The sequence below is a fragment of the Piliocolobus tephrosceles genome, chromosome 13 (assembly GCF_002776525.5).
Source record: "Piliocolobus tephrosceles isolate RC106 chromosome 13, ASM277652v3, whole genome shotgun sequence".
Classification (NCBI taxonomy): Eukaryota; Metazoa; Chordata; class Mammalia; order Primates; family Cercopithecidae; genus Piliocolobus; species Piliocolobus tephrosceles.
Window position 1 is genome coordinate 44,607,499 of NC_045446.1, and position 25,325 is coordinate 44,632,823.

At 44.5% G+C, this 25,325-nt stretch overlaps 2 protein-coding genes across 5 annotated transcripts in view; one reads left to right on the forward strand and one right to left on the reverse strand.

The window, feature by feature from the left end:
- Positions 1-3,243, forward strand: part of LOC111525872 — a 3,670-nt gene extending 427 nt beyond the window's left edge. The window contains exon 1 of the mRNA XM_023191518.2: positions 1-3,243. This exon is cut by the window's left edge and continues 427 nt beyond it. Within this exon, the coding sequence (XP_023047286.1) occupies positions 714-1,229 (516 nt within the window). The 5' untranslated portion in view covers positions 1-713 and the 3' untranslated portion in view covers positions 1,230-3,243.
- NAV2 (neuron navigator 2) overlaps positions 1-25,325 on the reverse strand; it is a 771,558-nt gene that overhangs the window by 413,059 nt on the left and 333,174 nt on the right. For 2 of the 4 annotated variants that reach the window (XM_023191514.2, XM_023191515.2), the window contains exon 1: positions 207-1,328. The exons of 1 other annotated variant lie outside the window; for it this stretch is intronic. In XM_023191514.2, coding sequence (XP_023047282.1) covers positions 207-473 — 267 coding nt within the window. In that variant the 5' untranslated portion in view covers positions 474-1,328. Of the gene's footprint in view, positions 1-206; positions 1,329-25,325 lie in introns of those variants that run through there. One more of the 4 variants, XM_023191513.1, reaches the window with a different exon arrangement.

A 25,325-nucleotide genomic window follows, 5' to 3' on the forward strand; every position in this document is an offset into this window, starting at 1 on the left:
TAGGCAAACCTCGGGCACCCGGGCCACACCCACCGGCCGGCCCACTCTCCTCGCACATCCCCTAACCTGCCGGCCTAAGGGGAATGGTTCCCTTCCCTGACCACATGGTAGCCCTTTCTCCCATCCAGCTCTTTCTCCCACACCACCCCGAAAGAAATATTCATCCATCCTCCCAGAACAGTACCCCGGCACACGGGACCTCTCACCTGAGTATCGAACCCGTTTTCCACCGAGCCGCTCTTCCGCAGCGGGAGCCCCTCCCCCGCTGGCTCCTGCAGCCCCTGCAGCACCTGCGATTTCAGGGGGATCTGGCTAGGATAGGTGGTCTTGCTCACCTCCACCTTGCTTCCCAACTTCAGGTAGCAGGGCTGGGGGCCGGCCCGGGCCGGGGGCACGTGCAGGATGGGCGCGGCGCTGTGCACGGGTTTGGGCAGTCCCGACTTCATTTTGGAGGCGACCAGGATGGCCGGCATCTTCTCCCGGGGCTTGGGCTTTCCCAGCACGTCCCTGGCAGCGGCGGCGGGGGCGACCGCTAAAGGCAGCGCGGGTAGCAGAGCAGGCGCCGGGCCTTAGCCCACGAGGCGCCCACCACCAGCAACTAAAAAAAAATCCCCAGGTCGGGGAACTCGAAGCAATCGGGCGAGCGCGCCTTTGGGGTGCCGGGATGGGAATGGGGGACTGGCCACGGCGCTCAGCGGGTCCCACCTGGACGGATGCTGCAGCCGGGTCTCACACCTCTCCTGGGTGGCCTTTCAAGAGCTCTGGGCGCTCAGGGGCTGCCGCCTCTTGCAAATTTCCTCCTGGGAAACAGAGGCTTGGACGCCCATATTAACTTGTCACTGCATCTCCGAAGTGAGGAGGCCCCTTTGGAAGAGACAGAGGCTGCGGCAACCCACGAGTCCCGCTCCGGAGGCTACGGGTCTCAGCCGGCGAGGGAAAGAGCTAGCAGCCAAGGAAGGAAAGGAGAGAACAGCGAAGGAAGGAGAGAAGGGCGCACGGGTCCCAAGACGTCTCCACCGAGAGGCAGCTGCCGCCCAGCTCGCGAGCACCGCAGTGTCACCCGCGACGCAGCAGAGGCGCGGCGAGAGCCCCCGAAAGGTCTCTCTTGGCGTGACAGTCACCGCTGCCCAGAAGGCCCCCGGACTGAGAACACCTTAGCGCCTGCGGGTCTGCACATGCTCCGTGTGCTAGAGCGCAGCAAGGCTGTGGCCGTGGGGCGCGGGCGCTGAGACGCGCGGCTGGCGCGCAGGGCAGGGCTGCGCTCGGGAGCTGCCGCCGCGCTTCCCGGGAAGGCTGCGCTGGCTGCGGGGTTCAGCGCAGGGGAGGACAGGCTGCGGCCGGCGCGGCTGCGGCGCGCGCTGACAGCCAGGGCCGCCCCGGCGCGCCCATTGGTCCACGGTGCACCAATCAGCGGCCGCGGCTCTCACTGCAAAGAGGGCGTGGCCTCAACTCTGGCAGCCGCCGAAACTCTGGGGCCGCGCTTGGCCGCGAGTACAAAGCGGGCTGGTGGCCGCTCTGCGGCACTGCTCCGGCCGCGCGCCTCCCGGGGGGCCCACACCCCCGCGTCCCTGAAACCCTTATTTTGAAAAATGCCCTTTCGAACGCAGTCGCCCGCCCCAGAGCCACGCGGGCACGGCTCGAGGGAAGTTTGTTTCCTTTTTCAAATTGCTCCGGTCACCTTAACGGTTTGAGTCTTCCGGAGTCACGCCCGCAGCCTCGCTGCCCCCATCTGGCTTGGGCAGGGCCGAAGCTCGTCTCCCGCGTTAAGAGCGCGCCAGCCATTTCTCTGCCTGCTCTTCCAGGCGGGCCGGGCGGGGGGCCTCCCAACGGCTTCCTCTCCAGTTTTCAAAGGCTGCACGTTTCACTTAACTATTTGAAGTATTTATAGGCAAATACAATACGCAGGGAAGCTTCCCGCCCCGAGACAGCTCCTCCACGCAACCTACCACAGACTCTGTAATTAGAGTGGCCTGAGGAAGCCGGGAGAGGCTTCATGACCCCGGCAGGCTCTGGCCAAACCTTGCTGCGTTTCATGGAGCCCCTCCCTGTCCGCGCCTGGGACGCACTGGCCCCAACAGGTTCATCGACTGGAATTCGCTGTTTGGGTTGCTCTGTGGTTTCCTCGCTGACTCAAAGTGTATGAGAGTAAGAAGGAAACTGAGAGATGATCAGGCAGGTCAGACTTCGCGATTTATGAATGAGGAGCCTCCCATCCCGTAGAACTGCTTGGATTAGAATTGGGCAAGTTCTTTAAGCTTACATGCATCCTCATAAAGCTTCTGTTTTCACATGTAGTAAGGTGGAAGTTTGACTACATTTACCTAATGAGCTGTTGTTTGGATTAAATGAGATGGTTGGTGCATGACAGTCATTTAGCACAAGTACCTGGCAATGTAGGAGACCAATAAAAGCTGGGTTTTATTTTCCCTGTTGTTGAATTACTGCTACTTTCCCCCAAAGTCATCTCTGTTAATAAACTATTGGTCTTTCTTCTTTGTTTCCAGGATACAGGTTTTCACTTTGTGCCCGCCCTATAGGCTGATCTTCAGTGCTGCTAGCATTGATTTAGAATAACTCAGACGCTATTAACTGAATGTGTCCCCCTGGAATTCATGTTAAATCCCTAATTCCCCATGTGATGATATTAGGAGGTGGGGGACTTTAGGAGGTAATAAGGTGAAGACAGTGGAGCCCTCGTGATAGGATTAGCACCCTTATTAGAAGAGACAGGAAAGAGATGCTTTCTTTCTGCCTTGTGAGGACACGGAAGGCAGTCTTCTGTGGACTAGTAAGAGGGCCCTTACCAAGAACCTGATACCATGTTGGCATCCTAGTCTCAGGCTTCCAGCCTCTGGTACTGCAAGAAATAAATGTTTGTTGTTTAAGCCATCCTGTTTATGGCATTTTGTTATAGTGGCCCAAAGTGACAAAGATCTCAGACCAGAGGAAACATCAAAGTCTTAACCTCTGAAGCATTAAGAAATGAGAAGGCACCTTCTTAGCCATTCTAGGTAGCAACTTTCTACTCTAGTTAGGCTGAAATGTACGGCCCTGTCTATGTCTGTTTCAGTTATCTTCTCTCTCTCTGAAATCAAGTCACACATGATTCATGCTACTTACTTAACACTTTGCCCTTTACCATCTGATGCCACCTCCCTTACTGTTGTCTACCATTATTTAACTGTTATTTACTGTTTCATGCATTCATTTTCTTCTTAGAGAATAAACTTCTTGGAATTAGGAGCTGTGTTTTAACTTTCTTTAGATCTTCTCCGTATGGTGCATAAAGCTGGACAGAATAGCTACCCCAAATTTTTATTGAATGAATGATTGAATGATGCTAGCATCAACCCTCAAGAAGGAGAGATTGTCTTTTAGATTTAGGAACATAAGGACATATGAAATATTATGCTATTAACCTTGGGACTCTTCTGCCTGCCCTGAATTCTAGTTCCGACCAGTGTACCAAGAGTTGTGGAAAGATATCACAATCTTCAGCTTCTAAAGATCAGGGAGATATTCCAAAGTATTCCCATGGCCCTAATGCAGTGGTTCTCAAAGTGTGGTCCCTGGAGCTGCAGGAGAATTACCTGGAAACTTGTTTGAAAACCCCACCCTAGACGTATTGAATCAAAAGCTCTGGGGATGGGGCCCAGCAATCTGTATTTCAACAGGGTTCAACCTAGTGATTATGATGCGTACTAAAGCTTGAGATCTTCTGCCCTAATGAATATATCATGCTTTCAGTGCACCTCCAGAACTTCTTAAACCTTAATATGCATAAGAATCACTGGGGATCTTGCTAAAATACAGATTCAGATTCAGTTGGTCTAGAAGGGGGCTGAGATTCTGCTTTCTGAATAAGTTCTCATGTGATGCCCATGCTGGTGTTCTAAAGATCACACTTTGAGTAGCAAGGTTAAACCACAGACAGCAGGAGGGTTTCATTTTAAGGGTCATCTACTGAAAAGGATCTCAGAGTGCATCCATCTAGTTGGAAACAGCCGCCTGATCACTTGATAATGTCTGCTATGGGTATAGAAATGAAAATAGTGCAATACATGTTATATATTTGCCATCTTTGCTTTCCTGTTTAAATTGTATTTACTGCCAAGGTTATTTTGGGGTTCTGAGACCCTCAAATATGCACAAATATGAAAAACAGTATTTCTTTTAAAGTATTTCTAATGTTCTAGGATTGGTAAGCTTGAGCATTTCCCTTAACCCTGTGTGGTTTATATAACGAAAGTCTGATAATTCTTCATTTTTCTCGATGAAAGATCTTTCATTTGAGGACAAGTGAATCTTTTAGTCTGTTTCCAAATTTCTTTCTTTTCCTGCCTCTTCTTCCCTTTAGTAATTCTATTTGCTTTTTCCTGGAACATTATTTCTCTCTCTCTCTCTTTTTCTGTTTTTTTTTTTTTTTTTTTTTTTTTGACGGAGTTTTGCTCTAATTTCCCAGGTTGGAGGCTGGAGGCTGGAGTGCAATGGCGCAATCTTGGCTCACTGCAACCTCCGCCTCCCAGTAGCTGGGATTACAGGCGCATGCCACCACACCCGGCTAATTTTTGTATTTTTAGTAGAGACGGGGTTTCATCATATTGGTCAAACTGGTCTTGAACTCCTGACCTCAGGTGATCCGTCCACCTCGGCCTCCCAAAGATTTGTCTCATATATATATATATTTTTGAGACAGAGTCTTCCTCTGCCACCCAGGCTGGAGTGCAGTGGCGCGATCTCAGATCACTGCAAGCTCCGCCTCCCGGGTACACCCTATTCTCCTGCCTCAGCCTCCCGAGTAGCTGGGACTATGGCACATGCAACCACGCCCAGCTATTTTTTTGTATTTTTAGTAGAGATGGGGTTTCACCATGTTAGCCAGGATGGGCTCGACCTCCTGACCTTGTGATCCGCCCACTTCGGCCTCCCAAGTGCTGGGATTACAGGCGTGAGCCACCGCGCCTGGCCCTGTCTCCTTTTATATATTTTCTATAAACTTTCATTTTTCTTATTTAAAGCAAAATAATTTATCATACTAACCAGACAAGGGTGGTGGCGGGGGGTGGGGGAAAGCTATTTTTTCCCCTAGGATAAATGAGATAATTATAAATTTCTTCCTTAAATAAGACAATCTCAAATTATAAAAATGGCCTATAAGTTTAGTCCTTCCACATTGATATTGTGTTAACATGAAAAAAGTCATTTCAAATCAATGTTTTGCAAACATTGGTAACTAACCGAAGTCACTGGTTCAGAGAATGGCACTGATTCAGAGAACGGCAAGCTGCTCTGGAAAGAAAATACTATCCAGGTTTTAAAATAAATTTTTTTTTTTTTTTTTTTTTTTTTTTTTTTTTTACTATATGCACTATGGACAAGTATGCCAAGCTGAAATGGCCCACCATTTTAAATTCCAACTTTGACACCATTCTTTATTTTTCTTCTGGCTCGGAACTTGCACAGTCACATAAATGTCAGTCGTAGGCCAAATTGAAACATATTATCAAAGCTCTCAGGACCACTGAATCATCCTAAGAGACTGGACAGTTCCCTGGTTCCAAGAGCCATCCTCAGATCAGGAAGTGCCAGCTGCACCCCTCTCTGATCCTCAACATCAGCCACTTGTGATGAGTTGAGTGTGAATTGGGCTTCAGAGCTGATCTGCGAGTGACCAGTTCCATCAACCCAACCTTCATCTTAGTTAAAGACCCCTGTTGGCCTGACCTCCCAAGAAGACAGTCCGGTGAAGAGCCTGGAACATCTAAGCCCCAGCCTGTCACCAAAACATGCAGGGATCTCAGGGGGAAAAGTCAACAGCCTTTTGGAGACCCTAGATTGCACATGATGAGGGGAAATGTTGCAAAGTTTCTTGAATAATATAAAAGGCAAAATATGAGTTTATTTGGGAGTAAAAAAAATGCACTTTTCCTTAATTTCTATAAATGGGTTGGCAACTTATGAGACATCTCAGAGACGGCACAAAGGCTCACCTTTTAGTAGTGGCTGAGTTGAGAGGTCACCCATCTCATAGTGCAGAGAATTGAAGTAAGAACCTTAAGATATCTCTTTAGAAAGTCTGCTCATCTACTCATCCTATCAGTGACCCACTTCCAATCTCAAACTTTCTTTCAGATGGGTCTGTGTGCAAATGAATATGCACGATGGTAGCCTCTGTGGCTTTTTTTCTGAGAACCAAAGGCTGAGGGTTCCCCTACTTGCAGAGGCTAGAGTGTGAGGGGTATGTATGTGTGTGTGTGTGTGTGTGTGTGTGTTTACAGGCATTTGAGTCAATGACACAGACTAAATGTCAAATAAATACAGTCACGCACTGCATAATGGTGTTTTGGTCAATGACTGACTGCATATAATGATGGTGGTCCTGTAAGATTATAAGGAAGCTGAAAAATGACTATTGTCTAGTAACATAGTAGCAGTCATAACATTGTAATGCAACACATTACTCATGTTTGTGGTGATACTGTGCTACAAATTTTATAAAAGTATAGCACACACAACCATGTACAGTGCCTAATACTTTATATAGTAGATGATAAATACTTGATAACAAATTACTATGTTATGGGTTCAGGTATTTACTATACTATCATTGTTATGTTAGACTGTACTCTTTCTACCTAAAAACATTAACTGTAAAACAGTCTCAGGCAGGTCCTTCAGGAGGTATTCCAGAAGGCATTGTTAGCATAGGAGATGACAGCTGCATATGTGTTTTTGCCTATGAAGACCTTCCAGAGGGACAATATGTGGAGGTGGAAAACAGTGATATTGGCCCTGTTTAGGCCTAGGCTAATGTGTCTGTTCATGTCTTCATTTTTAATTTTAAGAAGTTGAAAAAGTTTAAAAAAAACTAATAGAAAAAAGCTTATAAAGATATAAAGAAAATATTTTTGTATAACTGTACAATGTGTTTGTGTTTTTTTGTTTTTATTTATTTATTTATTTATTTATTTATTTATTTTTTATTATACTTTAAGTTCTAGGGTACATGTGCATAGCGTGCAGGTTTGTTACATATGTATACTTGTGCCATGTTGGTGTACTGCACCCATCAACTCGTCAGCACCCATCAATTCATCATTTATATCAGGTATAACTCCCAATGCAATCCCTCCCCCCTCCCCCCTCCCCATGATAGGCCCCGGTGTGTGATGTTCCCCTTCCCGAGTCCAAGTGATCTCATTGTTCAGTTCCCACCTATGAGTGAGAACATGCGGTGTTTGGTTTTCTGCTCTTGTGATAGTTTGCTAAGAATGATGGTTTCCAGCTGCATCCATGTCCCTACAAAGGACGTAAACTCATCCTTTTTTATGGCTGCATAGTATTCCATGGTGTATATGTGCCACATTTTCTTAATCCAGTCTGTCACAGATGGACATTTGGGTTGATTCCAAGTCTTTGCTATTGTGAATAGTGCTGTGTTTGTGTTTTAAGCTAAGTGTTATTTCAAGAGTCAAAAAGTCAAAAAATTTAAAGGTTTATAAAGTAAAAAAGTTACAGTTAACTAAGGTTAACTTATTGAAGAAAAAATATTTTTAATAAATTTAGTGTAGCCTAAGTGTACAATGTTAATAAATTCTGCAGTAGTATACAGTAATGTCCTAGACCTTTACATTCTCTCACCACTCACTCACTGACTTACCCAGAGCAACTTCCAGTCCTACAAGTTCCATTCATGGTAAATTCCCTATCCAAGTATACCATTTTTAAAAATCTTTTATACTATATTTTTACTGTACCTTTTCTATGTTTAGATACACAAATACCATTGTGCTACAATTGCCTATTGTAATTAGTACATCAACATGCTATACAGGCTTGTAGCCTAGAAGCAATAGGCTATAGAATATAGCCTATGTGTGTGGTAGGCTATCCCATCTAGGTTTGTGAAAATGTACTCTATGATGTCTGTACAACAACAAAAAAGTCTAAAGACTCATTTCTCAGAACATAACCCTATTATTAAGCAATGCATGAATGCAGGTAGCAAACCATTGATTAATCAGTGGCTCAATAATTAATAGAAGTAATAAATTGTTGCAAGCCATCTATGTGCCTGACTTTGGGCATTATGATGGAGAGCAGATAAGAATAAGTTATTGCTCTCTGCTCTCAAGTTTCAAAGAAGGATGTAGCTGCTGTTTCTCAGCCTGAGAATTGTCCTTTCTCACCAAAAAACAGAAACAACTCACAATCTAGTAGGGAAACCAAACAGGGAAATAAATGAATGACAAACAACATAACCAATACTCCAATAGAGAGAGCACAAAATATACAATGACAAACCAGGCACAAAGGAGGGTCAACTATTTGTGGGGTTATCAGCTATGATGATTAATTTGATTTTCTAACAAAAAACCTAAAGTAATAGATTTTTTTTGCTTTTACCCTTAGTGTTGAAACTCTAAGAGGTATGTTGCACACTCCTACTTCTATAAGTTAAGTCTAGGAAACATTCCTTTGTTTACATCTTGCCTCATCCCACAAAGGATTAGAGGAAATGCTATATTCAATGAAACAATGGCTAAGTATAATGTAATAGAAGAAAAGGATTCTTATTTAAAACAGACTGTGACTACTTTCACCTTCTATAGGTGGGAGAAGGCTGTGTAAACTAATCATATCAGTGGAAATATAAATCATATATCACTTCCTTCCATACTCAGGCACTAATATTTATTAGTGCCAAGTCTGAGATTTCAAAGTCTGCCAGTTCTAAGCTGCTCAAGCTGCTCAAGAGGTCCTCTGAGTGTATGGTCTTAGAGATACATTAGTGAGCATTTGGATATGTGAAATTCAGCCTAGAGTTCAGGGGTCACGCTATATTGTCATCTATAATAAGTGAGAAAAATTCCATTTCCTGGGAGCAGTTCAATATGAAGGGCCCCCCAAAAATGGAGCAGCCAGAGCAGTGTGAAGAGCCTACTGAGGAGGACAAAAAAACAGACAAAAGTGCCAAAGTAAAACCCATTTATTTTCCAAAAATAGCAACAGAGCCTGCTGTGATACCAAATACTTGGAGTGATTTGATTTTTCTTTAGGTGGGGGAACATTAATTTTTTTTAAATTTTTTTTAAAGAGTTGAGTTTTGAATTTGGGGTTGTTTTGGCACAGAAGGAAGAGAACAGAGAAAAGAGATAGAAAAGAGTGAGATCCTAAGTTTAATGGGAGCAGAAATGCAGTCAGGGATGGCCACGAGAATGAAATTGTGCCACTTCCCCATCACCCTTGCTCCTCATTCAGTGATTTGCAGAATCCTAGACAGACAGGGAATTGGATTACCTGTTGGATGTGAGATAGAATGACCAGGCAAATTTAATTAAGAATGTCTTCTGACAAGGAGCTGGGACCAGGAAAACTGTAAATAAAAGATGAGCATCAATTATATGTGTGGGCAAAGAGGTCAAATAGGGAGAGGAAAATCAAAATGTCTGGATTCTCCAGTCCAAACACTTAGCTCTAGCTGGTATTTTGGAGTGAGCACCATCTAGGGTTTTACTTGCAAAAAGTAAAGATGAGACTGAGATGAGTATGTTCAGATTCTAGGCTGGATCTGACATGCAAGTTTTGTTTGTTTGTTTGTTTGTTTGTCTGCTTGCTATGTTTAATTCTCCACCTACTTTTTCACTATTACAGAAGATTTATTTATTTATTTATTTCTACCAACTGAAGTCTAGTTAATTCAGTTTCAAATTGATATTTAAAAATTATTTCTTGTTTTGTATTATCTATTCTTCCCACACATATGACTAGGCAACCAGAGTTGACCCAATAACAACGATGATGCTGATGAGAACTGTAATTTATGAAGCTATTCTTCTTATGTGCCAGGGACTAAGGTAAAAGCATTTTACATACATGATCTCTCATGCTCACAACAATTTCATGAGGTAGATAGTTATTCTCATTTTTATTATACAAAAGAGAAAAATGAGGCCCAGAGAGGTTTGAGTATCTTACTTAAGATCCCACTGCCAATTAAGTAGAAGAGCAGGACTTGACTCCAGTGCCTGGAGTCTGGACACTAGAGAGTATGCTATCAAAGGAGTAGCCATCATAATGATAAGCATGCAAATGATAACGTAACTGCCTGTTTCTGATATGGTTAAGATCTGCCTTATATATAGCACTTAAATGAATACCCACAGCACTCCTCTGTGGTGGCAGAATGAGTCCATTTTAAGTTGAGAAAATGGGTGGAAAGGTTTGGTAGTCACTCAGTTTGCTGATGACAGTGGTCTTAATAATAAGGCCAGGAAAGATCACCAGTCACAGGGGTGGTCTTTACATGATATTCATGCTCTGAGACAGGGCTGCCTGCTATGTTCATCTGGAGGCAAAGACAATTGGACCAGTACTCCTTAAACAAGAAGCCTAAAAATCACCCAGGCTGCTTGTTAAAGGAAAAGATACATACTCCTCCCATCCTCCCCACCCCCCAAAAATAAACCAGACCTAGAATTCTGAGGCTGTGAGTCTGCATTTGAAACAAGCAATGAAGTTCCTCTGAATTAGTGGTCCTCCCCTTTGCTTTGCATCCTTGGCTTTACATTAGAGTCACCTGAGAAGTCCACACACTAAGGCTGTCCAGGTCCCACCCTGGACCCATGAAATCAGACTCTGGGAGTGGGGCACAGGCAGTAGAATGTTGAGAAAGCTCTTTGGGTACAGAAGAATTGAAAAACACGGCTTTATGAAATGCTACAAAGGCTTTGCTCTCACAACACTTTACAGTGGGGGATTACTGAGGCAATAATCTGGATAATTTCAATCTATGTTAACAGCCAATCTGGAAAAACCCAGGCCTTCTATTACTTTCTGAGTGAGATTTCCTTGTTGACAGAAACACTCAGCCAGTTCAGCTGCCCATGCAGCCCAAACACAGCCAGGTAATCCCCCAAATGCCACCTCAGCTCCAGTGCTGCGGGTAGCATCAGGCAGCCTGACCCTTACTCATTACTCTACTCGTTGCTCCTGCAGGGCCACAAGGCACTGAGCTGTGATGCTCCCCACCTCCCCACGGCTCTCTCAACACATTTCCTCTTTTGGTTACTGCTGTCATCCTGGAAGCCTTCATGCCTACCCTCTGACTCTGCCCCAGGCATGGAGCCTGGTGAGCCTCAGATGGAAGAGGCGCTCCTGGTCAATGTCTGACCTCCAGGAAGAGGCCCAGTGCCCAGGGTTTAGGACTCTGAGAGGAGGATTTGGAGCAGAGTTAACTCATGAAAGTCTGTGCTAATAAAAGGACGTGTTGGCCTAAAAAAACCTCAACAGTGGATAATTTTTTAAAAATTAGAGCTTTGGTGTGCATTTTGTAATTTAAAAAATATTATTTTCTTTATTATTTATATATGTTAGCCTACTGTTAAAATTATTTTGCTAATATATTTATGTGTGTATACATATGTACAAATAAATGTGTTTATAAAGATAAGGAAAAAGAAGGAAGGAATCATGTCAAATTGTTAATAGCAGTTCTTTCTGAGGGGTAAATTAGGGACTATTGATTTCTTATTTTATATCATTATTTTTAAAAGTTGGAATTATGAGTGGTTTTAACTTACTTTTCCATGGGATTTCCTTTATTTTTCAAATAAATATCCTCATTTACTTTAACCTTTTATTTATTCAAGGGACACATTATTATTATTATTATTATTATTATTATTATTATTATTATTATTTGAGACAGGGTCCTGCTCTATCACTCAGGCTGAAGTGTGGTGGCACCATCCCGGCTCACTGCAACCTCCTCCTTCCAGACTCAAGCAGTTCTCCTGCCTCAGCCTCCCATGTGGTTAGGACTACAGGCATGCCCCACTGTGCCAGCTAATTTTTGTATTTTTCATAGAGACAGGGTTTCACCATGTTGCCCAGGCTGGTCTCTTAACTCCTGGGCTCAAGCAATCTGCTCGCCTTGGCCTCGCAAAGTACTGTGATTACAGGTGTGTGTGCTCGGCCTCAAAGGACACTTATTAAGCCCTGCTGTGAACCAAGCCCTGTGCAAATGTTGGTGATATGGAAGTGCAGAAATCTCTGCCCTCTCCTTTTTCAGGCAGGATAATTGAGCTCCTTCTTCCAAACTAATAAACAAAATATATGTTAGCGACCAAAAAGTGAAAATCCAGTTCTAGTTAAAGGGAGGTTATCTGTATAACAAAGTCACTGACAAGTGGGCTCTCTTCTGACACAACTAGAAACCATTACCCCAGAAATTCCGTCTATTCTCCCTTCCTTCCAGGGAAGTGGCTCCCATAGAATCATTCTGTACAGAAGTGCCAAGACCACCCCTGAGCAGAAGGACTAGGAAATCAATTCTTTTCTGACTGATCTATCAACTTGCCTCTATAACCAATGATGTTGGTGGCCTCAAGACAGTCTTCTTCCTGCAGAGAGAAGATGGAGAGGAAAATGGGATACCAGAAATGAATGCTGCAGGGCACATGTAAAAGGGAATTCTAGTTAACACTACCCTTTGGCTGAGCTCAAGGATGGTCTAAAAGCTGTCAACAAAACAGAGACACCCATGAGGATCTTTTGGGCCCTGAGAGCATTTGAAGCTGTGTGAAGATTTGAGACCATAAACAGCTGCATTGATTTCCGTTCTCTCTCCAAATCCAAGGCAAATAAAACCTCAGAGCTTCACGGGTGGAAAAAAACAAAATACACAGGAATTGTCTTTTATTTTTTGGCTTAGAAAGATATTGTTTTATAAACAGTGGGTCAAGACACTATTAAATTGTTTTCAAAAAAATTGCCTGGCAACTTTCTTGAAGCTCCACATTGCACAAGAATTTTAGACATTCACACACATTTACAGAATTTTCTTTTCAAGGCAGTCTGGAAGTGCCTCAAATATGAACCAAACAAAGTTAGTCTCCCTCAGGTTGCAGTGAAAACTATTAAGCATCATCATCATCCTGGCTTCATTTCCACAAAGTCCATCTTTTCAAACATCAGAATGTTGAATTAACTCCCATTCAGAATCATTTGCTTGTTAGGGTCTTATCCTTCCCAAGGGGGACCACGAAGGGCTGATTTGGGGATGCAGAATCCAGTTTTCAAAGGCGGCTGGCTGACAAGCCTGATTTCCTGCTGAGTTATCAAAGGCAGGCTTCTAGAATCCCCTCCCATGACCGTGACCATTTGAGCACTTTCCTTGCCTTTGATCCTTTATTCTTGACTTTCAGTCCTGTCTGGTCTCCATGACCCCATTTTCTTCTGCTTTCCCTACAGGAGAAACTCTAGCAGACCCCCCACCAACCCCCAACCCCTTAGATAGTTTATTACCAGGTTCCTTTCTAAGTGGGGTGAAGGAGGGGAACACGGAGGCTGGATCTGGCAGACTTCACTGTGGTGCCTGGCTTCACTCCTTATTGACTGATTGAGCCAAAGGTCTCCTCACTTCTCTCATCCTCAGTTTCTTCAACAGTAAAATGGGAATGATGACAACTATTTCACAAAGTTGTTGTGAGGATTTGAGATAATGGAGACAGAGGACCAGGTGTAAGTCTAGAACCTTACAGCTGCTATACTCATTCATTCATTCAAATAGTGTTTTATATTGCTACCAAATGCTGGGCAACATGCCAGTCACTGGTGATAAAATGTTAGTAAGAATCAAAATTCTTTTTTCGTGGAGCTTCCGATCAGGGAAATTGTACATAACCACATCAGTGAATGTATAATTACTAAGTGAGGCAAGTACTGTGTTAGCAGGTAAGGAATCTTAGACTCCTTTATATATTTGGGGCCAGGATCTGAAAGGCAAAGAGGGTGACCAGGAAAGAATAGGGCTTTTGCTCCTGTCTGCCAGTGTGCTTGGGGTGGAGGTATGGCATTGAGGGGTAAAAAACTGGGTCCCCAACCCCACACTTCTCCGTGTAGGGTAAAAGATAATGTCAGGGTTTTGGTTGCTCTTTTGGAAGCTTTTTAGTGAAGTAGAGTCTCATAGATGTGCATGCTTAATGGCTTGTGTGATCTTGGCCCAGTCACTTAACCACTCTGAGCCTCAGTTCCTTACCTCTGTTGGTGATAAGGCCCACCTCCTGGATTTAGGGGGAAGATTAAAGAGAGGCAGTGGAGCTCAGCAGTTAAAAGGATGACTTTGGAATTTGACTGCATACGTGTGACTGCATGGGTCTGAACTGTGCCACTTACTAGCAGTGTGGCTTTGGACAAGTTACTTAATCTCTCTGTGCCTCAGGTTTCTCATCTGTAAAACAGGGTTTATAACAGTCCCTTCCTCATAGGGTTGTTGGAATGATTAAATGAATATAGATAAAACACTAAACCAGTGACTAACACATGGCCACCGCTACCATTATGATTATCATATTTTCTGGCACACATTAAGTATTCAAGCCACAGTTCCTCTCCCACCTACCTTAGGGCCACTGCATGATCCCTTGCCATGGGTATGTCTGAATGTGTGGAGATTTCCAGTGCTAAGACACTAAATGAAGGCCCAGAATCTGAGGCTGTGAGCCCACTGGGGATTCCTGTCCCTCAGGCTCACAGGGATCCTAAAGCATCTTGGGGAAGGGATCTGTAGGTGCAGAACTGGGGCATCCAGAATGGAGCAGGCAGGAAAAGGAAGCTAGAGAGTGTGTGATGGAAGCTCTCTGTAGACACTTTCCTTGCAGTTCTGCAGGCTAGGAGAGGCACAGAGGGGCTCAACCTTTCTCGTTGCAGTCCTGGACCACATCTGTCCACATCTGTCCTCTTGCCTAACTAACTTGGTTCATAAGGAAATGCATGGTTAGACTATGAGTGTCTGTTTTCTCCAAGTCATCTATTCAAGGTGCTGCACTACTCTTCTGCTATGGAGTATTACATATGGGATAAAAGCAGATCCCTACCCCTCATCACCATAGCTGATTTTGTCCCAAATATACGAGGTGCCCAAGGCAATCATTTCCAAGTGAGATGCCTTTTCTTGGAAAACAGGCTTTGCTTTCAGTGACCATCTCTCATAATGGTATCTTTCTGACTGTTCAAAATCCATAAGTAAAATCAACATACCAGGATCAGCACAGGTGCCATGGTAACCCAGGCACAGGAAGCCACTGGAGCTGGTGGCAGCATTTGGGGTAAGAACTAAACAGTTATGCACCAGGGTCTTCATCCCATTTAATTTCTTCAAACAATGCTTGGAAGTAATATTTTCCCCTCTTTTACAGATGAAGAAACTGAGGTACACAAGTGGTAATTTGCCCAAGGTCACACAGCTAGGAAGAACCCGCATTCAAATTCTTAATTGTCTGATTCTAAACCTCATGCTTTTCTAATACACTCCATTTGACATCAGCAACCTGGCGCAGAATTCCTGACTGTGCTTCTTGTTTGCTGAAGATTTCAGCAATAGTGTCACTGATTCACTGTGGGCCACAGAGTGGGGGCCCTCGGCCAGTTGCCCTTCCTCATGCCTTCCTCTAGCAGGCGGCTGTAAGTAGGGTCTGGAACAACAGCGAAAGAGGTAGCAGTGGTCTTCTTCATAAGGAAGGGGGCTAAGTCACAATGTCCTGGAGTTCAGGTATGGGAAAGGACTTCAGAAAGTCTGGGATCCTCTAAGCGGTCTTCTTCCTCCTTCTCCTTTTTCTTACCCGCCTACACACACACATACATACACACGCACACACACACACTCTCTCTCACATGCACACACACACGTGAGCACTGTCCACATGAAGCTTGCATCTGGTGGGAAGGCATGCCAACCGAGGTGTTGAAATCCATGGAGAGTCATGATTTGGCACCTGTGGAGTACTTTTCAGCACTTTGGAATGACAGCTTACTCGTCCACACAAACCCTTCCAGAAAGGTTGTGTCTGTGCCATTGTGGAGGGAGGAAATCAGAGCAAAGGCTGTGGGTGGCTGTGGCCAAGCTGGAGCTGAACTTTTCACCTCTGCTCCGTGGTTGGAGCCAGGAGGCCTCTCACAAGTAGCTCTGGCTCCTGGTTGTGCTCTTCACAGTACAGGTGACCTTGGGAAAGCCAGGGCCCTCTTCAAGCTTAGCTTTCTCATATGCAAAATAAGGGGCTCATTCAATGGCTCTCCACCAGGGCTCTCTGAGCCCATGGGGTTCTAGAATTCAGTAATGGCAGTTAAGCAGGCATAATAATAGCTGCCATTTACTGAGGGTCTCTGACACATTTACTCAGTCCCTTGTAAATTATATCCCCAGTGCTTAAAACAAAGCTGCAAGGTAGAGAAGGCCACCTCATTTTGCAGATGAGGAAAGTGAGCTTCCTAGAGGTCAAGGGGCTTGCTCAGAATCATGTGGTAAGTGATGGAGTTGGAATTCAAACCCCGGCTCATGTTTGTAATGATTACACCCTGTTCTCTCCTGGATTACACAATGAGCAGGCATGTGGGTTTGCAGCTCCTCCATGGCAGCGCTATCAGCACTCAGCCCTGTGCTGTGATGGGTGGGTTCTGAGCAACAGTGTAGTGAAGATTCTGGCGGGCTTGATGACCAGAGTGGGCACAGGTGCCGGGTAGGCAGCTTCCAGGGAAGGAGGACACAGAGCCAGCTGCTCTAGGACTGACCCCAGAGTTACGATAACGTGTCAAAGCAAGAGTTCAGTGGGGTAAAGGAGCAGGAGGCCCTTCTCACATTCCTCACCACTCAGCACGGAGCTGCTGTCAGAGCCAATTGCTATCACAAACATCTGCACCTTCCCTGCTCTCTTCTGAAGACACTGACCCACTTTTTGTTGTGTAGAAATGTATCCCAAGCCCCCCAGCAAATGCCTTCGCAGTCTAGTTGTTACAGGTAGTAACTATTCCAATCATCTGAATAAAACCCAGTGTCCCAGTCTGGGTCCCCAAGACCCCTCCTGCCCCACCCTTGCCTCCCTCCCTAGTTTTTCTTTTGCTGCCTGCACCAGCCATCTCCAGAACATGCCATGCCCTTTAATGTTTCCTCTATAATAAAATTCGAAATTAAAAAAATATATATATCTTGCCTCTTCCTGCATTGCCCCATTCAGTAAGAGGCAGGACAGTTCCTTTTTTTTTTTTTAATTTCAAATTTTATTACAGATTAAAGGATATATGTGCAGATTTGTTACATGGGTAAACTGCCTGACACTGAGGCCTGGGGTCCCAACAATCCCATCACCCAGGCCGAAAGCATAGAACCCAACAGGTGTTTCTTCAGCCCATGCCCATCTCCCTCCCTCTCGTGTCTAGTGATCCCTAGTGTATATTGTTCCCATCTTTACCACCATGTGTATTCAATACTTAGCTCCCTCTTATAAGTGAGAACATGTGATATTTGGTTTTCTATTCTTACATTAGGTTGCTTAGGATAATGACCTCCAGGTCCACCCATTTGCTGCAAAGGGCATGATTTTGTTCTTTTTTATGGCTACATAGTATTCCAGAATAGTTCTGAGGTAAGCACAGCTCTCTGAAGGCACACCTCCTGTGGTCCTATTCTAGTTCCACAACGCTGTGTAACCTTGGGCAAGTGACTCAACCAATCTGTGCCTCAGTTTTCTTGTCTTTGAAATATGTACAATAGCACTATCTATATTGTAGGATTATTGTGAGGATTAAAGAGGAAAATCATATCTTAACACTACTTTTAAGAAGCTCCCTAGGTGATTCTACTGTGCAGCTCAGGGTTAGGGAACCACTGAATCAAACTGTCATCTCCAAGAGGGTAGAGAAGGTGTCTTTTTGTACTTAAAGTCCTTGGTGCTTAGGGAGCAAAATGCCTGCTGCAATGTCAGCATCTTGGGAATAGTTTTTGAGTGGATGAATAATTCTATTTATTTGGAAGACTAAAATGTCAACAATCCTTTCTCTGAAGCCAGACAGCCAGCCACTATCATCAAGAACCAATTTCAAACCCGAACCAGTAAACCATGATCCTGATCATCAAGATGTCATGCTGGCTGAGGACTCCACTGTGAGATGCTGAGCCGAACTAAGCCCTGCCTTAGTAAATACGGTTGGTATTTAATACTGACTCCTGGAAAACTAGGAACAATAGACTAAATGAGAGTCATGCAACACACAAAAGAGAAGGAGACTTCAATATGAGACAGATTTTTGGGCAGCTCAGTGTTTGGACATTTACTCTAGGGTTCTCGGGTTTTTGTCAGGCTTCCAAGTTTCAAGGCCCATGCCAGGTTCAGACTTGAAATGGACAAATGCACTTCCTGAATCCTCACACCTAATTCCAGATGGAAACACTGGGAATTGTTTCTGAGCAGCTGTATTGCTGGGACAGAAATTATTCTTAGCACAATGGCGTCGGTGGCAAGCCAGTTTTTTTTCTCCTGATGTGATTGATGTTCAAGTAGGCTGCCGAAAAAACTAGGAGAGCATTTCCATGTATGGAGGAGAAGGTTATGGGGGCATGATTCAGCATCTCAGTGTCGTAGCATTTTGCTTTTTCTCCTGTGCTATGTCCTAGCAAGCCTCATTCAATGAACCATTAGCATATGGAGTAGAATGGGATTCACTGAACAAGGTTGTAGTTAGGATTACAAAAAAAAAAAAAAAAAAAAAAGGCCATCTAGTGTCTTTATTTTATTTTATTTTATTTTTTTTATTTTATTTTATTTTACTTTTTGAGACGAAGTCTCATTCTGTTGTCCAGGCTAGAGTACACTGGTATGATTCTGGCTTATTGCAACCTCCGTCTCCCAAGTTCAAGTGATTCTCCTGCCTCAGCCTCCTGAGTAGCTGGGATTATAGGCACGCACCACCATGCCTGGCTAATTTTTGTATTTTTAGTAGAGATGAGGTTTCACCATGTTGGCCAGGCTGGTATTGAACTCCTGACCTCAGGTGATCTGCCCACCTCGGCCCCCCAAAGTGCTGGGATTACAGGCGTAAGCCACCATGCCCTGCCCATCCAATGTCTTTAGACAGAACTCAAATGGTAAACCAGAAAGGACAAAACTCTATGACAATAAGGAACACATTTTCCAGCTTGCACCCTGCACCCGATCAATCCAAGGACAGCTAGGCCGTATTAAAATGCATATAATGACCTGAAGTCAGGATAGGTCATATGACAGATAACAATGCCAGGTAAGGCAAAATCTAGAAAAAAAAAAAAAAAGGCTGGGAACAAATATTCCTCAAAGTCCACTCTGTGATAGTCTTCCCTGTTTACGGATGACAAAACTGAAGTACAAAGAAATTAAATAACCACTTCTATTATTAAGTGACTGAACTGGGTTTTGAACTCGGATTGTAGACTCCAAAGTCTGTGTCTTTCCCACTATGTCATGTTTTGGACCAGAGAGCTCTGACTCAACTCCCTGAAGGCCACCTTGAGTTGCCAAATAAGAGCAGGTAACTGACTGCAACTGGCCAGGGGAGTGAGCAAAGAGGCAGCAGTGGGAGGTGATCCCCTTATCAGGTGTTCTGATGCCAGTGTGTCCCTTGGCCTGGGATACTGAGAGTACATTCCCTGATCCAAGCCAAGCAGTGGCAGCTCTCTCAGGCAGTGGCACTGGATAGCACTTTGCTGCTGGCCACTGAGGTAGAGAGTATCAGGTCACACCTGCCTCTGCCAAGGGAACCTTGAAAGGGAAAACAGGCTCCAGGGACAGTGGAGGAATATGTCAGCAGATCCCATCTAACTGGGCCCAAGAAAGGCTTTTTTTCCAACCTAGAGAGGTACAAAGGAGAGCTAATGTGACAAGAAGTCCCAGCTTGCTGCCAAATGGATTTAGATGAGCTATAGCTGTTGGTCCCTTGGGTAGTCCACACACCCCTAGTCTATCTGCATGAGCCAAGTTGGCTCTAAAATTTCTTTCCAAGGAAAAGAGGGGCCAGACACCACCAGCTGACCCCAGTGACTAAGGTCATTGGAAGTAGCATTAGGAGTTCTACAAAATGGCCAGTTCAGGATAATAGAATTCTGGCCCCATCTCTTTATGATCAGCTTTCATCCTTCTGAGTCTCAGTTTCTTCATGTGTAAAATAGGATAAAACTAATACCTACCTCCAGTGGACCCTGAAGATGCTCTGCCCAGAGTACCATAGGTCCCTGTTCAGTGGCCCTCCCCTCCCCTGGCTTCCCTGTGCTTTGCTTCTAATGATCAGCACCTGTGAGCTTGCTCAGAGGCCTGCCCCTTCACCTATGCATGCACAGAGCTGGTTGTGTCTGAGGGTTGACTCCCTGGGCAGCCTGTGGGTATATGAAAACCCAGCTCATTTGCCTTGCAGTGGGTGTAATTTAAGCTCCAGAACTCCCTACAGTGTGCAGCTGAGGCTGGGACTCTGCCTGAAACCTCATCCTTGCTTGGCTGTATCCCTGTCCCTGTCCTACTCTCTTCTCCTTTACTGGTTTGTCCTGGGAGCCCTTCTTTAATAAATCACAAATCCTCATGTTAGAGTCTGCCTCTGAGGAACCCAACCTGAGATACCACCCTGTTGGGTTATTGTGAAGATCAAATGACATCATTCATGTGAATTGCTTAGCTCACTACAGGCAATAATCAATAAATGGCAGCTGTTTATTTTTAGATGGAACCAAATGAAATTGTCTATAACAACTACTTTGGCTCAAAAATGGTGATTTCCTATAGATTGGCCTAATAATATTTTACAGTCCAATCTCCTAACATTCTTCCTCCAGCTACAATGAAGAAATCTTTCTAAAGAAGACCATAGTCTGCTCTAGTGGGTTCTCAACCCAGAGTCTTCCATGTTTTATCCTTCCTAGAACAGTGCTGGCCTCAAATGTTATCCCAGTTGCTGGTGTGTGGGCTCTACTAGGCTGAGACTGGGACAGACACACTTGTTATTTAACCAGAAAACCATGTGAATCTCGGCTCCACCTAAAACAGTAGAGAGGGCAGGGGTGTGGGTAGGAAACAGCAGTCAGTATTTGTCAAGTGGAAAAGGACCAGATCATAAATAGGAAAAATGTTTTCAATTTCCCCCAAGGGCAATGTTTTATATATATATTTTTTTGTTTTATTTTCCTCAAAAGATGACTTTGGTGGCCTCTTAAAGCAGACCATTGTGAACCCACCCTTTGAAGGGCTATGGTATATTTATGGTACGTTTCAGCTTCAAACACTGAACAAATGAACACTGTGTTTGTGTCAGCATGGCACTCCTGGTTGATGGAGACAGAAATAGGGCATGGAAAATTGTTGTTTGTATTTCCTCTAGCTATTGCCGCCCCCAACCTCATGACAATGGGAAAAGTCTACATTACAAACAAGCCATCAGCTATCTCACTCGAAACACAGCATCCCCTCCCATCCCATCACGAGGGGACCTTGTGGAGGGTGAAGAGTCACACACAGAGGCACCGCTTCAAACACAGAGGAAACCAAGGGCCCTGGCAGAGGTGGGCTGGTAGCAGATACGTGAAGGAAACAAGATTAATCTGAAAAAAAAAGGGCAGGAGGGCACCAAATGATCTGCTTAATTGGAAAGTGCCAGCCATTGGTTAGATAGGAGGTTATGAGTTTGGAGAGAAGGTCTTGGTCAGGTTCTCTTTAGAGCCTGGGCAGGCAGCAAAACCTGTCCTGATTGGGGAACAGCCTTGGTTGCCCTGTTCCCTTGGTTTGGAGCCTATCAAATGTACAACAGCACACATAACACCTACCAGCTGGTATAACGTATATGCTATCTGCTTGTTTACTGCCCATCCCTATCTCCCCTCACCTCAACACACACGCACACACTTGAATATTAGCTCCATAAGAGTGAGGATTTTTTTTCCGCTGCATCCCCTGAGTCTAGAACAATGCCTGGCACGTGACAGGTACTCAATGCATATTTGCTGATTGAATGAATGAAGTATAATTGCCTGTATGATCAATATGGAAAATGCTTGTGGAGGCAATTAAGGATACTGAGGCATTAAATAAGATTTGATTTTGCTCATTAGATTCTACCTACTAAGGTAGAAAATACTCAGTCCAAGATTAGAAGGATTTGCAACAACAAGGATTCCAACAAGGAATGATTTTTGCTTTACCAGAAAATACCATTAATGAGGACATCCTTATAGATGTGGGTGTTTTTTCTATAGACCACAGCATACTTAGATGTTTCCAGATAGTCATATGTTCAGCATTAGGTAGTATCAAGCTACAAGCTTTCCCAGACAAAAGCAAGCAAAAGCATACATTTGGTTAGTGCTTCAACATACAAATGACCCAGCTTCTCGGACGTGGGTTTCCGGGGGGTACCTATGAACAGAAGTGCCTGGTGAGTCACATGTGAGTCACAGATTGGGAAAGATGTTTGTGGACTTCGTTCTAGTTCAGATAACACACGCAACCCCTGTGGCGAGGCCCTCAGCCGTTGTGGGGTTTTCTCCCAGTGAGTCTGCATGCTCAACCAAAACTGTCAGATGGATCCCATTGATGTCTTTTTGGCAGGAGAAGAGCCGCCCCTGAAATCACAGAGGGCCCACAGATGTCACGCTGGCACTCGGCCATGGAATCACAGACTGTGTCTCTCATGGTCAATGGCTGGCCTCATGCAAAACCCTTCAAACCACCTGGCCAGACAGTGGCAGGGCCTGAGCCATGTGGAAAGTGTTGTCAGCTCCTGTCTCCTAATTGAAGGCAGAACATACAGGCCTTCAAGCATTTAGCTGTGCATTTTGACACCATAGTGCCAGCCAGGGAGGGGTCTTTTGGCCCAGATAATTCTAGTGTGGCCAGGAAAAGAATGATGTAAGATGGATTTTGGGCTTCTTTGCCCTTGTCTTCCTCCAGGAGCTGAGGCTGGGTGAGAGTGGAGACTGCCGTTCTTCAGAGCCTAGGCTGGAGCAGACAGTCCCCACCCATGACAAGGGTGCAGGAGTGGGCTAAGTGGGCATGCCGCAATGGGAAAAACCCAAGAAAGAACCAAGAAGGTGGTCACATTAAGATGTTATGGTCAGGGAGTGGGGCTGAGACCCACTGAGAAACTGCCTGGAACTACACTGCAGTTAAAAGCCACATGTGACAACTGCGGACTTGAAACGTGGCAAGTCTGAATTGAGTTGTGCTGTCACTCCAAAATGCACATGGTATTTAGAAGATTTTGGAAGGAAAAAAAGAAAGTGAGAAATCTCATTAATAATTTTTGTATTGATTATAGGTTGAAATGGGAATATTTTAGATATATTGGGTTAAATGATTTCATTTGCTAAAATGAATGTCATCTTTTTTTCTCTCTCTCTTTTTTAATGTGGCTACTAGAACATTGAAAACTACATACATGGCTTGCCTTCTATTTCTATTGGATAATGCTGGCCTAGAGGCTGGTTATCTAAGTGTGAACCCTGGAACAATAGCAGTAGCACCTGGGAGTTTGTCAAGAATGCAGATTCCCAGGCCACTCTCCAGCTCTACTGTAGCAAAGCCTACATTTTTAACAAGATCCCCAGGTGATTCACTTGTACAATAAAGTTCAGAAACTCTGGAGTAGCTCATTCCCTAGGCACTTGGCTTTACTGCTGACAACCAGGTCAGCTTTGAGGGATGTGGCCAAACAGACTTTGAGAGAGAAAACCTCTGGTGTGCACTGAAAATTGGGGATCTGGGTTCTATTCCTGCCTCTGCCTTGAAATTGCTGTGTGACTTTGGGTAAGTCACTGGCCCCTCTCTGGGGCTAGTCCCCCATCCTGCAAATGAAGAACTTGGACTAGAAGACCTTCAAGGTTTGTGAAGGAGCTTTCTCTTGCACCAGCTGGTGGGACTAAAACCAGCTCCTTTCACCAAGCTTTCTAGAAAATCCTAGGGAGGGTTTTGTTTTGTTTTTACTTTGGCTTTTGCATCAGTGCCATTCAGAGTGGTTACATATGGTAGGGAACCAACACATACGCCTCCATTGTCACTGCCTCCTTTGGATCCCCCAAACTTTATTTTAATTAATTAACATTATTGAGCACTTACTATGTGTTGATTCTGATTCTAAATGCTTTACATGTATTGTCTCCTGTAACATTCACAATGACCCTAAAAGGTAGGGCTCACCATGACTTTTTAATATATGAAGAAATTAAAGCACAGAGAGGCCAAGTAAGTGGTCCAAGATCATATGGTTGGCTATTGGTTAACATTCAGAAACCACCAGACTTTGGCCATGTAGGTATGCCTGATGAGGAGAGGAGTGACCTAAAACTATAAGGTGGTAAACGTAAGCATGGAGAAAGGAAAATATTAAAATAGATGTAAATGGGCTGGGCGCAGTGACTTATGCTTGTAATCCCAGCACTTTGGGAGGCGGAGGTGGGTGGATCACCTAAGGTCAGGAGTTCGAGAGCAGCCTGACCAACATGGTGAAACCCTGTCTCTACTAAAAATACAAAATGAGCCAGCCATGGTGGTGCAATCCCAGCTACTCAGGAGGCTGAGGCAGGAGAATCACTTAAATCCAGAAGATGGAGGTTGCAGTGAGCCTAGATTGCACCATTGCACTCCAGCCTGGGCAACAGGAGCAAAACTCTGTCTCAAAAAATAAAAAGTAAAATAAAATAGATGTAAATGAATCAAGTCAACACATAAGGCCAAACTCTAGGTTCTTTCTGCAGCATTTGTTTGATTCTCATATGATAGTCAGTATCGTGCATCTGGCAACCATGGCAATCTCTCTATTTCAACTCAGCACCCTCATGATGAAAGTCTCGTGGGACAGACACTCTGTCCATGTGCTACAGTGACACCAATACCCTGCACACACACGCTTTGGCAAGGCTGATGCCAGTGAACAGGCAAGCTGATTAGCTGAATTCATCTCCTTGTGAAATAATCTGAAAAGGGTTAATGCTAAAATAAGTCCTTTCCTTTTTAAAGATTCCTCTCTTCTCTTATGAATAAAATTTTCTGTAAAAAGAACTACTTACAAAGTAATCACAGCAATGCCACCCAAATCAGAAACCAAAAGGCATTTAGCTGGCTGATTATGAATGCAGCCTGGGGAGAACCATCCTCCTGGCAGATGCCTCCAACCCAACCGGGCTGTTGCCAGCCTTGTGGCCAGCTCTTGGCCCCCAGTGACGTCTTTGCCCTGAGTCCTGTTCCCAGGTCCATACCTTGCAATCCTCTTCCCCAACTTTTCCTCGCATTACTGGTTCTAGGTTTCTTGTCTCATCTCTTGTTGATGTCTTTGCACATATCCCTTGGAGCTGATAAATTATTTTGGGTTTGGCGTGCTGAATTCCTTGACTATAATTTGCACTATCTCTGCAGATTTTCCACCTCTGGCTGCTCCAGGGACTGGCTGAGGTTTGGCTCAGCCTGGCTTTCATAACTCTGTTCCAGCACTGTCACACAGCCTTTGTCTGGAGCAACTTTGCCTTGACCAGGGCAGCCAAGAAT